Source organism: Marmota flaviventris, chromosome 9, assembly GCF_047511675.1.
Source record: "Marmota flaviventris isolate mMarFla1 chromosome 9, mMarFla1.hap1, whole genome shotgun sequence".
Classification (NCBI taxonomy): domain Eukaryota; kingdom Metazoa; phylum Chordata; class Mammalia; order Rodentia; family Sciuridae; genus Marmota; species Marmota flaviventris.
The window spans coordinates 80076850-80093903 of record NC_092506.1 but is presented as its reverse complement, the minus strand read 5'-3'; the positions used below and the strand labels follow the sequence as shown (position 1 = coordinate 80093903).

General features: G+C 42.7%; 1 protein-coding gene across 2 annotated transcripts in view; it reads right to left on the bottom strand.

The window, feature by feature from the left end:
• The window catches only part of Fat3 (FAT atypical cadherin 3), a 483199-nt gene that overhangs the window by 31897 nt on the left and 434248 nt on the right, over positions 1-17054 (bottom strand). For both annotated transcript variants that reach the window (XM_027951397.3, XM_071617163.1), the window contains exons 16-18: positions 16488-16631; positions 13046-13243; positions 9288-10086 (exon numbers count right to left, since the gene is read on the bottom strand). In XM_027951397.3, the coding sequence (XP_027807198.2) occupies positions 9288-10086; positions 13046-13243; positions 16488-16631 (1141 nt within the window). The remainder of the gene's footprint in view (positions 1-9287; positions 10087-13045; positions 13244-16487; positions 16632-17054) is intronic.

Here is a 17054-nt window from a genome sequence, read left to right as displayed (position 1 = left end):
TCCTTGGCAAAGAAAGGCTTTCTTTCTACCTGTTCGATGTTCACAGCACAGTATGATGAAAGGTTAATCCTTCAGGAGGGAAATCCTGGAAAGCAGATTAACTGATTAAGGCAGAATTCAGGCCTCAAGGGAGTTCGGTCAGAACTGTGTTGAGGGCAGATATGGGTCCACTGAGGGAAGAGCACTTTTCAAAGGACCTGGATATTTCAAGTGTAATTAGACCCCTTTCAACCTGGCAAGAGTGTAAGTAGTAATAGGACTGTAGGAAAGGAGACTCAAATAACCCATGACTGGAATGGTTATTTCCTAAATGGGCTAGCAGTGGCCTAAGGTATTGCCCCTTCCACATGAACCGAGAACAGCCCTGACATAAGCTGCTCTGTCCCTTGGAAGAGCTGGCCAGTCATCAGGCTCCCCTCCGTGATGACTCTCCTTGTCATTAAGCAGTGTTTCAGGATACCGTCATTTCTTAGGAAGAAGCAGAAGTGTAATGCTAACTGCACACAAACATTTTAAGAACTATCAATCCTCAAGAGAAGCAATATAAGTAGCACCGGCAAACCCAGAATTCATAAATCCTATTTTCCACTGGTTTATAGCTCCATCATATAAGGCACTCTTGGCACTGATCCAGCTTATGAAGTCTAGAAGATGAAGGCATTTCTAACTGAAAATTGAGAATGATCTCAACAAATGGTTCCACAAGACCCAACTGCCCTGAAATACATCTTCTAATTTTCTTCCCCCAAATCTTTTTTCTTGTCATGTGCTGATTAATATTCATGGAACATAAAACAGCTGTTTAACCATCTCATGGCCTATTTCAAAACGCTTTGATAACCAGTTTTTAAACAATGTTTGGCATATTCATTCAATAAAAAAAATTCAAAACACTAACTCAATAAAATAACTATTCAAGGCCAAGGAGGTGATGGGCCTGGACATATAAAGATGGCAGGAAACGATGCCAACATGCGAATGCAGAATACTATATGATAAAACAACTGTTTTTATAGAGGTATGTGAGTGCAATGGAAGCACCAGAGGAGAAACAATTCGTCTCCTGGGGCAACAGCAGAAGTCTTCACAAAGAAAGGGAATGTTTTAACTTGGGCTTGAGTAACAGAAACTGTGCCAGCCATGGTTGGTGGCTTAACCTTATCATATATGGGATGTTTGTTCATGGTATGTTCACTACTTTCCCTGCTGACTCTCTGCTGTCTCATTGGTGGTTTCATCTCAGTCTCTGACTGCCTGCAGCCTCCAGGTTACTCCTCAATATTCACCAGGAGTTAATATATGCTCAAAAATGGAAACTGAACCCAATGCTAAACTCAGCCACATGGAGGTGACAGTGTACCAAAATCACACCAAAACATCCCATCAAATAGGTGTAACTGAGGCTGGGGATGTAGCTCACTAGGAAGTGTGGTAGAATACTTGCCTAGTATGTTCTAGGCCCTTCAGTTCTGAAGACCCAGTACTAAGAAAAAAAAAAGTAACTTCTGAATTACCAGGATATTACCTTCAAATTATTAACAGTTTATGTTTGTAGGTTGTTCATGTTCCATGAACATCTTTTTTCTATTAGAAAGAAAGAAAGATAGTCTAAGGTTACCTTTTCTATGTTTCTGAGATACACCTTGAGATATTACATTTATAGTCTGTTCTGGTTTATGAAATGACTGCTTTGTTAAGAAACATTGCATTATCAAAAATCTAGTTTAAAAGGCTCTGTTTCAAAGAATTAAAAGGGGGCTAGATAACTTCAGACCTGTGATGGCAAAGTTACATATCCCTGTAGGAATTATGGTAATATTTTAAAAAGAAAACAAACTAAAACATTTGTGAGTGTATATAATAAAAGCTAAATACCATATTTTGGAGCAAATTCAGCATTTGAGTACTTCTACTTTTTATTCACATTTTGGCTTTTTCTTTTACCACCAGTTCTGCCCTGGGATTTAGTACAGGGCCTCTCACCTTATCATCCATATCTCCTATTTTGGGTTAAAGCACAGAGCCACTTCAACCACCAACTAAATCTCAAACTCACAGCTCCTTTTATTCTAATTTTCTTTTTCTTTTCTCCCTTTGTCCCTCCTCCCCTCCTTTCTCTCCTCCCCCACACCCCCTCTTGCTTTTATTGGGTATTGAACCCAGGGGCACTACACCACTGAGCTAAATTACCAGCCCTTTTAAAAATTTTTCAGACAGGGTCTCTGTAAGTTGCCAAGACTGATCTGGAACTTGTGATTCTCCCGCTTCAGCCTTTCTGAGTTGCTAGGATTCTAAGTGTGTGCCGCTGCACCCAGCTTTCATTCTAATTATCTTGTGCCATAATTAAATCATAGTCACCAATCAATAGATTATACTAGAGCAAATCTCCACTTTGAAAAATGTAGCTGGAGGATATATTGAAAACAATAATATAAATATTGCAACAAGTACATTCTAAAGTTAAAATAGTATTGATGTAAATATTAGATACCGAATAACATTCATTCCAGCAGCCATTGACTTTGGTAGGTTCTTTTTCTTTCTTTTTGTTTTCATGGTTTCTTTAGGGTCAAGGGGACAATTTTTGGTAAGGAATATATATCTCAATGCTTTAAAAATCCTCTGGGGTCTCCTTCCAAGTCCCAGCCTGGAACATGCTCCGTCATAAACATATAATCCAGCTGCTGCTGTCAGGGTGTTCTGCTCCCTGGCCCACTCTTGCTGCTCAAGGAATATGAGGCAGACTAGAGCCTGTAGGTCAGTGTACATGCATCACCCTCCTTAGCTGGAGATTGGTGTGATCATCTGCAGTCTATTCCTAGTAAACACTTCTAAAGCCATTGAAAAGCATATTCCTCAAAACTAAAGATTCTCTCTATGTAATATAGCAGTACTTTCCTCTCTGCAGTCTATCTAAGAAATTAGGTTCATTCTGAAATACACATTATCAGAGGAACTTGACCTTTGGATGGCTCGGATGAACACAGCTTTGGGTCCTGGGGACACTTTGGGTACAGCAATCTTCTTTCTAGTCAAAGCCCTAAGTTATCTAGCTCCATAAAATCCAGTAAGCTTTAAGTGAGTGATAATGGGTTAACTTGTTTTTAGAAATCACATGTTGATGTCATCCCCTTTTCAGGGAAGTGTATATACCTATTATTGTTAAGAGCCTTAAAGACTCTCTCTGTGCTGGCAGAAAGTGCCTCATCAGCTCCTGAGTACCAGTTAAGAGACAACAGTGTCAACTCCTTTTGGCTTCTGGGGGGAAGTTTATCTTATTAACTATCATTAGATAATCCAGGTTTAATGAACTTGTGCTGTGCTCAGTGACAGCTTGGGGAGTGAGGGCTTGTAGACCTGCATGCTCTGCGTCCCCAGGCATCCATCAATTTGGTGCCAGAGTGAGCATGAAGGGAGAAGGCTCCCACTTTATCAAACCAGCTGACACCATTTATTGTATGCAAGGGCAGGACCAGGCGTTTTTAGTTCCTGTCACAACATAAAGCAGGAGGAGTAAGCTCTGTTCCCATTTCCAGGTTCCCTTGGGAAGGTGGTGTAGTGTGATCGGAAAGGGTACTGACTGCCTTGGCAAGCTGCGGGCCTGGATTTTGGCCCTGGCTAGTCATTTGATTTATTCAATGTGTGTACTTGAATAATTTGCTTGACTTTTCTGTATCTTGATTTCCTTTACAAAAAAAATCAGGATAAGGATTCTTCATAGCATTGTGAAAATTAAATGGGCTAGTATACGTGAAAGCAATTTGTAAAGATTAAAAGAGAAATTAAACAAATTCTCAAAATTGAGACACAAACTCAACTAACAACCTGGCAGCAATGGGAACTTAGGTGTGATCATTTTACATGCTGTCTTTCTTGGGCAAGATTCTTGATTTATAAGATGACAGATGATAGGCAATAGTGTGTGCATTGGAGGCATAAATAGGGCCTGGAGCTTTTTATTCAGCAATTCCCAGGATGCATGTGGCTGTGTGTTGGCACTGCCTTCCCCATCTCAGGTGCGGTTGTTCAAACCTGGCCCCTCCACCAGGTACATGTACACACAGTGTGGCTATTCTCTGAAAGGTTTGCTGCCTTCTGAAGCTTTGCTCAGGTGGAAATTTAGGTCACTTTCCATGGTATTGACAACAGATGATTAATTGGAGCAGGAACTTCAGTGCTTTGGAAAATGCAAGGAGAAGGGTGGTCCTCTGAAGGTTTTGTAAGGGTCTCACTACCATATTTATGACTCTCATCTCATCTCCTCAGCATTCACAGAGCCCCTGGGTTTAAGTTTGTGCCATCAGCCAATACATCAGTTTCTAGCTATGTTTATTATACTGCCACTCTGAACTGACTTACCCTCTTGATTTATGTTGCTGCTTCATTACATTGAAGAATCCAATGACTAACGGTAAACACCCCACACCCTGAACCCACATGCTTTGCCAAAATGCTAGGTCCTGGCCAATGCCACGTAAGTTAACGAGCTGTCTTTTAAATACATGGCCTGCAAGATGTTTTAAACCATGTTCCCCCCAGGTTTCAGCTTTGAAGTTGTCTGTTGTATATGCTCAGAAGCAAAGACCCACTCAGAATGCCGTTTTCTTGATTCAGCCATCTTTTCTATGTGATTTCACTAAAGGGTGAATGCAGCTTCATATCAGACATACTTCCTGAAGGCCGTTGTACATGGATGGAATATATAAGGAATATTCACATGGAGAAGCAGTGTCAAACCTTTCTGATAACTTTGGTCTCATGTGTGCTGGAGATAAAGGATCTGCAGAGATAGATCTCTTATGAATGAAAAATAGAAACTTCCTACTTCATACGGAACCTTTTTAAGATTCAGAGAAAATATATGGGATTATTTGAAACCACTAGGATCAGGCCTGTTGACCCTATCTTCAGATAATTAGCATTAACAAACCCTACCCTAAGAGTAAACTCAATCTCAAATATTTCTCATTTTCCAAAAATTCGTCAAAGCTAAGTTTTAAGACTATCTCATAGAAATCTTCATTATTTTATTTTATTGTGCTTAATAGAAGAAAATTAGCATGGTTACCCATAAACAGCTCCATTCAATTTATCCAATTGAATTTCTATGACAGGGACATAGTAAATGGGATGTCTGTAGTGGGTAGGAGACTGAAATAAGTAGCTTCCAAGTTCCTTCCAAATATTCACAGAGGTAGTAAAATATAATGGTAAAAAATGCTTTGAGTTAAATGGTCAGGTAGGAATCTTGGTTCAGCATTTATTAGCTCCCTGACCATGAGCAAGTTAATTGACCTTGCCAAGACTTGGATTCCTTAATTTCTGAAGTTAATGATACCTACCCTATTGGGTTACAGCAAGGGTTCAATGTAATTATATATGTGTGAAACATAGCATGAACCTGGTCATGGCTCAACACATATGAGTTGTCACGTGTGTCCTTGCCTTGACCTGTGCATTGAATTGCATGGTGTTTCTCACATCACACTTTTGCTCTTAGGATCCTCAGCCAGGAACACTTCATCCTGGGCATGTGCCTCATTCTAAGCATCCTTTCAGGACTCGCTCAGGTAGTATCATCTCCAGGGCTACGGCACTGTTCTCAGTACCCTGAGCACCCTATGAGAGCACTCACCCCTGCTGTCCTAAGGCTGCTGTCTCACTCATCTCTGTCTAGCAGAAGGCTTCACACGTGGTAATGTTCATAATGCCTCACTGATTTCACTGTGAACTCTAGCTTCCATTCCTAAATAAAGGTGGCAAACAAGGCATCCGGTTCTGCCATTAATCTCATAAGACACTTTGGTTTTAAACTCTGATTGTCTCCTTGGGAGTTCATTCCCTCATTTTTTGATATATTTCTATATCAGACTTTTGAAAATCAATGGAAACTTTAAAAGATGGACTCTCAGTGCAGCTTATGGGTTGTTCTGGTGCCCTGTCCTCCAGCTTTCCTCATGGAGGCTCCAGGGCATGTCTCACTCTCCATTTGTTTAAGTTGGTGTAAGATTCTAACTGAAGGGAGAATGTTCATTGAATATCTGAAGTTCACCAGGAGCCATCTCCTGACATCAGAACTTTGTATCTCTTGAAGTTCTGTTCAAATGTGATGCTTCATGGTGGCTAGAATTTAATGAGCTTATTTGGCATTAAAATTCAAGTCTGTTTTCATTTGGTTAACACAAGTCAGCATTTTGGTTCAAGATGCTAATGATGATAACTGAACCCCCAAATCTGCATGACAAAAAGATGAGCTGGAGGTTGGGAGGAGGGTAGAACACTGAGGCCACATCTGTGTCAACATTTCTATACAGCGCAGAATGGATAGCTACCTACCCTATTTATCATGCTAATTATTCTAGGAGTGCTGGGAAACTTCATTTAATAAATTTGTGGGCCTCCAATGGTAAACAGATAAGTAGTCAATATAAGTTGTGTGTGTGTGTGTGTGTGTGTGTGTGTAGGGGGAGGAGCATTTGTTGAATTAAATGACCTCTCCTGTCCATCTGCCCAATAAATGAGAAGATGCCTAAAAATAACTAATGTTTACCTTAACAAATCTTCACTGTATTTTTACTTAGAAGGAAACTTTACAAGAAGTGTGAGGGTGATTACTATTACAACCAAGAGTTTGCCCTCTGACTTTGGAGGAAATTTTTTTCTCTTTACCTCCCTGTGAGATCTCTCCAAATTTTCTTGATCAGCAGCATGTGTGTGGCACAGAAAGTAAGTGTAGGTTCCAAGGTAGCCTAAACCTACTGTCCATATCTGAGTGTGGGGCTCAACGTTTCCCAAAATCCCTCTGCATACTGGAGGCTGAGAATCTGTGTCTTTCTGGAATCCTATTGTGAGGCTGATGATCAGTTTGCTAAGAAAATGGGCTTCTTTGGGTATTCTCATAGAGTACATAGTATTGAGGTTATGATTCACATGGAAAAAAAATAGAAAAGTTCTTGTTCTTAAGAGCACATAATAAAATAGGGACCAAGGGGACCCTATGCTGAGTCAGCAGGCCACTCTCACCAGGGGTACAGCCCTGGGCGAGGCATATAACTACCACATTTATAAAATGGTGATTATCATACATCTCCTACTGAAGATGAGTCTTCAGAGATGACCTTTTGAGCCCCTTTTATTGCTAAAATCTAGAATTTTATTTAAATTTAATTATAAGGGTGACTAAAAGGTCAGAAGAAGCTGAGAGCTTGGTCTGACTATGCACAGAGCTCTTGTTGAAAAAGCACTCACTTTTCAAACTTAGAAGGCCTCCTTTTAGGTTATCTAGGGACTTAATTACTAAAACTTCTGGAATTCTAGATTTAATGGGAATAGAAAGGTTTGTGGGGACTAGAGAATAGGAGTCCTAATCAGGGACATCACCTTGAAACCTATTTCATTTAAAACATTAGCATCTCATACAAAATGAAGAGTAAGTCCTCGCCTCCCCCCTCCCCCCAAATGATCCTTCTAAATTCCCTCTTTTAAAGAAATTCTGCAAGGCCTCCTCTCCCTCTACGCCTTCTAGATGAACTCACACTCCTCCCTGAAGACCCAGGACATGTGTGGTCTCTGTGCATAAACATCACAGAAGCCACAAAAGGGCCTTGTGCTTTCCGCTCTGTGGCACTTATTATGGCAGTGTTAGAGCAAGTAGGGGCTTGCAGACTGACTACACCATAGCCAGCTCCTAAGGGCAGAGATGGTATTTTTTCATGTTGAGTCTTCGGTGCCTAGGACATTGCAACCTCTACAGATTTTTGCTGAGTTTTCAGAATTAATTAGCTAGTATACTTTCTCCTGCAGAGTCTGCTCTGTCCTTTCCAAAACCCCTTTTGAACCCTGCTGTGAATCACTGCATGTAGGCCCTAACAGAACTTTGGTGCAGAAATCAATTTGCCAGCAAAGGGAATTTAGATAAGACCTGCACAGCTGGCATTCATAAATTCTGAATGGTGGTGACATCTGCCAGAAATGCATTTTACCTAACATGGGTGCTTCAAGTCACTTTGCAGCAAATTTACATATTTCACAGGTCTGGTCATCACTGCATCTAACCTAATAAAAATGCAAACAATTTACTGGGTACCACTGAGTGAATGCCTGGCACCTTTCTGGGCTGCTTTAAGACTGTCTTAAATATCTGTCGGAGGCAGCTGTGATCCCTAAGTCCTCCCTCTCATAAGCTTATTCTCCAAAATGCAACCAAGAACTTCCTCCAAGCAAAGAGGCCAGGGGCACTGTCTGGCCCCAATTACCTACAGGAATGTTTTACAAATGGCCTTCCTTCTGGCCACAGTTCCTGTGGATCAAGTTCACACTGGACAGAAAAACTCTGGGTGCAATTTTCTTAGAAGAGGGCAGTGAATTTATGGCTCCACACATCAGGGAGAGGAAAAAGAGAGAGTAATTCTTCTCACTGACCACTATGGGCATGTGACTCTGTGCACCTATGGCCTTTGACCAGTAAAGGTCAAGGTTCAATGACTGTAGTTACATCAACTAACATGAACCATTCTGTCCTTGTGGCTCTTAGGGCTGAATCCATCCCCTGACTGTGCTTCTGGACATCTGGCCCCTGTTTTTCACTGAAGCAATCGAACTGCCTTTATCCTCTGCCACATATTCCCAACTTGTTTCCCTCCCTCTGCCCTGACCCCATCTCATCCATTCCCCTCTGCTGCCCTTTGTGAAGACAGATCTGATCCTGTCACTTCTTCACTTCTAATCAGCCAATGGCTTCCGGTGCCTTGGGATAATTTATAAATTCTTCATCCTGGCAAATGGCCCTCATGTGATCACTGGGCCTGCTTTACAATCTCATTTGTCATTACTGCTGCCTCCTTCTAGCAAGAGAAAAGCTCTTCCTGTCTCCTCCATGTGGGTTCTTCTTTTGCCTTTAAGCTTTTCTCATACAAGCTATCCCTGCCTGGAATATTCTCCTTCCCCTCCCTAATTCCTACTTGACCTTTATCTCAGCCTATAGGACACTCTTTTTAGAAAAACTTCCCTCTCATTGTCCCCAACCCCCATTGTATATCTATCTAACCATGCTTATCAGCTGGCCTTGCCTGTCTGTGCTGCTCACTAGGCTACACTTCCAAGGGAGTGAGGGCTGACTTCTCTTATTTCTCCTGCAGTTCCAGAATCTTTCATGGTTATTTGGCACGTAACAGGTGGTCCATTAATATTCAGTTGAATAAGTGACTGAGTGCATGCCTTGAAGAAATGATAACCCAGTTGACTCCTAAAATTTCAAGAGGGGGCAGGGAATTCTATACTACACTCACCGTTACAGGTACAACGCACATTCCTGTAGAAACGTGGACACACAAAGCTGATGCGTGCTGTGCTGTAAGTCATGAGTGCATGGGAATCCAGCGACAAGCCTTGCTCACAGTGCTGCTCCTGACAGTCCAGGCCCGAGCAATTCTTTTCCAGGATGGCTGAGATGCGCATGACATTCTCCAGGTGTCGCCTGGCATTGGACAGCTTCTGGATCAGGTAGGCTGGTTTATAGAACTCACTGCTGTGCATCTCCACTGCAAATAGCATGTCCAGCTGGTTGGTGCCTGCCACGGGCTGGATGCTGATGATACGCAGGCTGTCCTGCTTCTGGGTGAGGACTGCATTCCGCAGGGTGCGCCGGAACCCATGCATGTGCAATCCCACAAAGTCCTCAGGGGACACATTCTCAAAGCGGATGGTGACGGTGTTCTGCAGCATCTCGTGCACCAGCTGTTCCACGTGCACGACCACATCAATGGGCACCTGGAAGCGTCCGTCGCTCACAGACACATTCAGAACATACTTTCCACTGTCCAGGCCACCCAGGGCAATGATTTTTCCATCATGACTATTCACTTTGAACAAGCTTTTCTGTTCTGATTTCAGGGCAAACGTGAGCACATCATACATGTCTTGATCTGTGGCATGGATCTTCCCAATGACCCCACCAGGAAAGTCATCCTCCATGGTGACAATGAAAATTTCCAAAGGAATGGCTGTGGGCTTGTGGATACTTTCTTCAATGACCCTCACGCGAATGTAGGACTGAGAAACTTGCTGTGGCTTTCCTGAGTCCTTTGCCTAGGGCCACCAAGAGGCGGAAAAACAAGGAATTGAGAAAAAAAATCATAGTAATAAAAAACCCCTCAGAAGATGTCTGTACCTTTAACTGAGTTTGCTTTTTCCTCAATCTCCTGTCACGACTGTGTAAAATGCTGAGGATCTGCATTTAAGTAAGGGGAATGATTTATCACCTTCAATCCCCATATGTGCACTCTGTTATGGACAATAAAATGTGTCAATACAACAACGCTGGTGGGGGTGAAGAGGGAAGGAGGATGGGGGTGCTATGAGACCCAGAATACCTACACAGGCTGGCCTTATTTTCATTGTGGACAGAAACCACAGGAAAAACTTCATAAAATGGTATTCCCAGTTGGAAAAGGGATCTTTGTTCTCTGGTGGATTCTTTCCTTTGGATTGGACCAGATGCCACTGTTCTGTATATTTAGGAAACGACATTTTATTTAACTGGGAATTATATCAGAGTGAATTTTAAAAAAAGCACACCAAAGGGAAAAATAGTTAGCCCCCCAAAACAACAACAAAAAACATCAAACCCTTTCTCTTTCTTCTTGACATAAGCATTGCTGCAACAGCCACACTGACAGAAGATCTTTACTGAATTCCTGCCACACGCAATGTGGAGGCAGTCAGTAATGAACGGCTTCGGAAGGAGGAAGAGACCCAGGGGCTGGGTCCACAGGGTGGGTATCTGAGATTGTGGGGCCAAAGGCTAAATGGAATCGGGGGAGATGTATCATTGCATGTGGAAGGCAGTGTAAGAGCAAGTGCTTGGACATCACATGGGCCAGAATTTGAATCTTAGTTCTGCCACTCATTTCATCCATCTTTGAGTAAGTTGCTCAATTTCTCTGAACCTCAATTTTGGTCTCTTTAATGTGAGTAAAACAGGAGTATGTATCTCACAGGGTTCTTGTATGCTGGAAACCAAAAGAGAGTGATGGCAAAGTACTTAGCACAGGCCTAACACATAGAAATATTTTGAATGTGATAATTCACGTGATTATTGCTATTTTTATTACTAATGTCACCCTCATTATCTATTTGCTTAGCAATGTGAACCAGAGATGCTGAATTGGAGACTTCCTATAGGAAGAGATAATTTTGGTGAATTAGATGAACTTAAAGTCAAACAGTGGAGAGCTTTCAAATATCAGTGACAAGTTTGAACTCCAGGCCAGAGGTTCCAATGTCAGAAGCTGGAAAGATGGCAGAAAGGCATGAAGCTGCTAGGTATAAGGTGACAGGGTAATGGGCCTGTGGTCAGAGGAGGACGGGAAGGTGATATCTGCCCCAAAACCCTGAAATTCAAAATCTGAAATTTGTGGGTAGAATATGGCTTGCAGGGCCCAAGTTTTCAAGCACTGAAGTGCTTGATTTTTAGTTTAGAGCTATAGTATTAGTTTAGGGCAGGAGTAATCAAACATTTTATGCAAAGGGCTAGAAAGCCAATACTTTAGGCTTTGTGGGTCATATGGTCTCTATCACAATCACTTAATTCTGTCCTTAGGGCCTGGAAGTGGCCACGAAGCATGGGTGAGGCTACATCCAATAAAACTTTATTTAGAAAAAAGAGACTGAGGGCAGGATTTGGCCAAAGGGTTATAATTTGTTCATCTCTCACTTAGGAAAACAAATAATTAAACTGGAATGATTGACCCAGGAGGGATGAGTTAGAAGAAAATGAGCAGAGGAATTACCAGGAATCTCTGATAGAATAGTACGTGTATGGGGCAATAATATGGCAAAGGGAGCATCACTGAGGCACCCAGAGACCTTATAAAGGAAGAAAACATGGGCTCTGGTGGTAGTTTATTTCAAGGTACTAGGAGGATAGGGCCTGCTACAGGGATCCCAAAGCCTGAGAGATGATATCTGCTTTCTAACAACTAGACAGAAGATGGAAACACTGTACTCCCTGCTGTGAGAAGACACTGGAAAACTTTTTTGGGCCTTGAGTCCCTATACTGTGATATAAATTGTTAAAAGAGTGGCGGCAACTGAAGAGTTCACTGGCATGCTCAGACCTGGCAGTTATTAATTTGGATGGTTTCAAGGAGTAGAACAAGGTATAAATTATCCAAAGAGATAACATGTAGAGTGTGTGTGTGTGTGTGTGTGTGTGTGTCTGTGTGTGTGTGTGTGTGTGTGTGTTGCTAGGAATGGAACTCAGGGCCTCACACATACTATGAATAAACTATACCTTCAGCCCTTAACATCTACTGAAATCTATACAAATACAAAGGATTGCTATTTTTATCATTTTACATACTTGGTGTGGGCTGCTCTCTGTGGATACCTGTGGGTTGAAAAGTCACTCAACTTTACTGATGGAATACAAATCTGACTATTGGCACAGTTCACATGGGAGAACTCTTGTGTTCTCTCTTGTTTTTTGCTTCCCTTTATATCCTTTGCATACCCTCTGTTTTTGCTTACTTCATTTCACACAGGCCAATGACTGGAGGAGAGATCCTGGAAGGCTAGTGCCAATTGAGTCTTTGGTTTCCCCCTGCCACACCAGGGAGGCCTGGCAAACAAACAGAGGACATACTATGACTAAATTCCACTAAGAAAGTGACTGGTAGCTTCCTCAAGTAGGATAATGTGGCAAACAATGCTCAGTATAGAGCCACAAGCTTTAACCAATGAGTTTCTTTGGGGGTTAATTACAACCCCAAGATTTTTAGAATGCCGACTTAGGTGAAGTGACTGTCTGCCAGGCTCAACCTACAGAAATGTCCTTCCTGAACCAGCCAGCTTCCCTTCCTTCCTGTTCAATTTCACACACACAGGCCGCTTTTATTGGTGTGAAATTGAATTTGCGATTAAGAGGGGAACATTCCTTCACAGTAATGAATTATGTTGACTTGTTCGACAAAGAAAAGCCAACCGACAGGCAGTGAAACAAGCAGAGAGACAGGCAGCCTGATGTGGACAGAGAACGAGGCTATACCTGGACACAGAGCACATATTCTGGAGATTCCGTGTGCTGGAAGACCACTGCTGACCGAAGGATCCCATGAGGGTCCAACACAAACTCTTCCTCTTCATTTCCCGACAAAATGGAGAAGGAGAAGGGAGGCCCATTGTGAAAGGAATCTCTGTCTGTTACCACCAGCTGCAAGATGCTGGTGCCTACTGGCTTATTTTCCTGCATAACAGTAAAGGATAAAAAGGAAGATAAAAATTACACTTCTCTTCACATTTTTTAAAATCCCTCATCACTGGTGGTGAGTGAAAAGCTAGGAAACTGGGCTTTAGTGGAAGGGGTTCTCTGTGACATCCTCTTGCCATCTCAACATGCTGGTGTTGGCAAGCACCCTCTTTCCATCAGTGTCTGCCTCATGAGATGATGCTCTGAAGATGAGAACACAAGGTCCTCATGTTGAGCTGGCTTATAGGTTCCCAGGATAGTGTGGGGTACACCTTGTCCTTCATCAGCTCAAAGTGCCCAGCATTTATCAGGAAACCTCTGGGATTGTTCCCATTTGCATGGCTCTCTCCAGTCTTGGTGGCAACACTGGAGATCTTCTCAGGCCAGGAGAAATCTCTCCTGGTGGGGTGTGGGGGAGGCTCTTCTTCACACTCATAATACAAATATGCTGAGGTCCAACACTGTGACATAATGTCACAACATTGGATGCTTTGAGGGGACATGCTGGCAATTTCCCAGTCAATATGCAAAAGCACAGTCCAGGTGGAAGATGAAGCTTTTATAACCCACCCTAGAATATAGTTTTGCGATGTTTCTCTAGAAGAGAGAAGGGGGATGGAATATTCCTCAACTTGAAAATAAAGAGAAAGGGAATCATTGCATCATCAGTCTATGGAAACCCTGATGCTATATTGTAAGTGTTATCTTGCAGAAACCCTCACTCTTTTCCCCAAAAGGAGAAAACAAAGACTCTTTGCAGTTCTTTCTTGAGGTTATCTTCTCTTTGAAAATGCCAAACTAAATCCTCCATAGCACAGGCACCGGTTTCCTTGCCCCCCTCTGTTTAGACTTCAGTGCTACCGTGGTCTGGGTCTGAAGTTAGCTTTGTTGGCTCCTGCCTCCTGATGGCATCGACTCAAGGATTAAATGGGTTTGAGCTGCAGAGATGGAGACAGTGATACGCTGCAGTGTGGAGGGCAGGCCCACTCAAGTTTTGTGTGCCAAATTAGCCTTATAAAAACCATATGTTGGAATAAAGAAATCATTCTGGCTTGGGGAAAGGAAGGCATGTTTTTTTAATTTTTTTTTTTTTTTTTAGTTGTAGATGGATGCAATTCCTCTATTTTTATGTGGTGCTGAGGATTGAACCCAGGGCCCCACGCATGCCAGGCAAGCACTCTACCACTGAGCCACAACCCCAGCCCGGAAGGTATGTTTTTTTAAAAAAAAATATTTATTTATTTATGTATCTTTTAGTTTTTAGGTGGATACATTAGTTTGGCATGGGTTTTGAAAGAGGAAGGGAATAGAACCTCAAAGGTCTCCTGCTCCTTTTCTCAAGTGCCCTCTTGGTCATCATAGCTTCCCTCTGGAACCATCGTGGAGAAAACTCAGCCCAGGGAAGATTTACTCTTCTCCATGAACAACATACTCAGCATCCCACAAAGCAGGAGATTTATTGATTTGTTTGCTCACTCTATAAAGGCCATTTCCTCTACAGACTAGAAGGAGAGAGGGAGAAAGAATGTGTGCCCTCGGGGTCACCACATGGAAAAGAAAGGTGCCCAAAGACACAGACAGACAGGCCCGGCAGAGAGGACCCCACCACCACTCCCAGACTGACTTGCCATCTGCATTTGAAAACAGTCTGCCAAGCCATGGATATGTGTCATAAAATGAATTATGAGTAGGCAAAGCCCATTTTGTTGTGGGGGGAGGCAAGCAGAGCCTGTGAGAGGAAAGAGTGCCATGGGGGGCAATGGTCATGGAGGTGAGCAATCTGAGATGGACATGGAGGAAGGCACAGGCCTGGGTGAAGCTTCGTGGAGGCAGGAGAGTGATCAGCATGCACAGCTGGTGAGAAAAACAAGGGAGAAGAGGAAATGCAACTTCCTCTCCAAAGGAAAGGATTCCACTGACACAGGGGCTGGAACCAGCAGGTAGCTGCTTGCTCTGATCCCTGGACAGCTCAGCAGCATGGGGGCTGAGGAAGCCTGCTGAGTGTGGCCAGACTCAGAGTCTTCGATGTCATCCCAAAGTGTCCCCTCAAGATCTGTCCACTCTCATCTTACTTTCTACCCACAAAGCCCTGGGTAGCAATCCTGGTAGCCCTTGGGGGTAATTCTGATACCAAGCTGGACAAGGCCAAGAGATGATTGTCCAGTTCAATTTCTATCTCCTCCAAGCCCTCTGCACTGACAGTATGTCAGGATTGATCCAGCTTAGGTTGGGTCTCCGGCTTCTAAAAACATGGGGAGGTAAAGGAAGCTCAGCACCTGGAACTGTGCTCATGAAATATCCTCTGAATAAAAAGTAAATGGGAAGATTCATTTTCTCTGAGAGCAGAATACGAGCTGTAAGTTACCTTATCCTGCAGTCTAATTTTTAAAAGCAGGTGAATTTAAAGGGCTAAACAAATTGCCCATGGAAGATTAATTTTAATGAGTAGCAGCTCTACCCTGATGCCAATCTCCCTTTGAATAATGAGATGGTTCTTATCAATTTCCCTCCCCTGTCAGAACAGCACAAAGTTGCTTAAAGATTGCCTATCGTTACAGAGTTGTTGGTTTTTTTTTTCCCCCAAAAGTCAGACCCAAATTCAAATCCTGACTCTACTACTTACCAACTACAGGATCTTGGGTGAACTGCTTAACCTCACAATCCTTCTTTCCTTGACTCTCAAGTGGAGGTCAATCCACCGTCCTATTTTATAGGTTGCTAGTGTACATAAAACATCTGATACATGAAAGAACCCTGTCCTGGATACATCTTAGCAACATTTATTCATCAGCTGTGGTAGAAGAATCAGGCTTTTTCATGCCTACTAAGAAATAATAAGAAACTCAAATGAATGCTATGGTCTGAATGTTTATGTTCTCCCTGAAGTCATATGTTGGTATGAAATTCCCAATGCAATAGTATTAAGAGGTGGAATCTTTGATAGGGATTAGCATCCTTATAAAAGAGGCCCTGAGGAAGCTTGTTTGCTTTATAAACCACGTGAGGACACAGCTAGAAAGCTGCATTATGAAGCAGAGACAAGACCCTCACCAGACACAGAATCGGATGAAGCCTTCATCTTGGACTTCCCAGTCTCAAGAATGTAGACAATAAATTTCTGTTGTTTATAAATTACCTAATCTATGGTAAACTCAAACCAAATAAGACAGGGAGGGAAACACAGCACAGGATGTGGGCTGAATGCATACAGATGAGTGCCTGGCAAGTGAGATCTGCTTACCTGAATCACAGCAGTATAGTTGGCAGGTGTAAACACTGGGCTGTTGTCATTTACGTCAGAGATATCGATGTTGACAGTTGCAGTTGATGACATTGCGGGAACACCACTGTCTGTTGCCTGGACAAGCAGTGAGTATCCAGACACCTGCCAAGGCACAAAGAGGTGACAATAAGAAACAGCAGCACTTCTTTTCTTCTGGGCACTCAGGAACTGCAGGTTCCCGCTCTGCTTCGTTATAGATCAGCCACCTTTCTGTGGTTCTCTAGCCCAGGTTTCTCAACATGTAACGAATTTGCAGCTGAATAGCATTCTCTGCTGTTGAGGACACTGTAGGAAGGTTGAAGGCATCCCTGGCCTTTACCCACCAGGAGTCAGTATCACCCTCTGTCCAGCTTTAACAATCAAAAATGTTTTCAAACATTGCTCACTTTCCCTGGGAGACAAAACCACTCCCTGTTAGAGCCACAGCTCTGGGCCCTTGTTCATCACAACCATTGTCACCTCTGACCTGTCTGACTTACTAGTTTTAGTATTGGTGGAGGTATGGAAAAACAACACCCAGTAGAT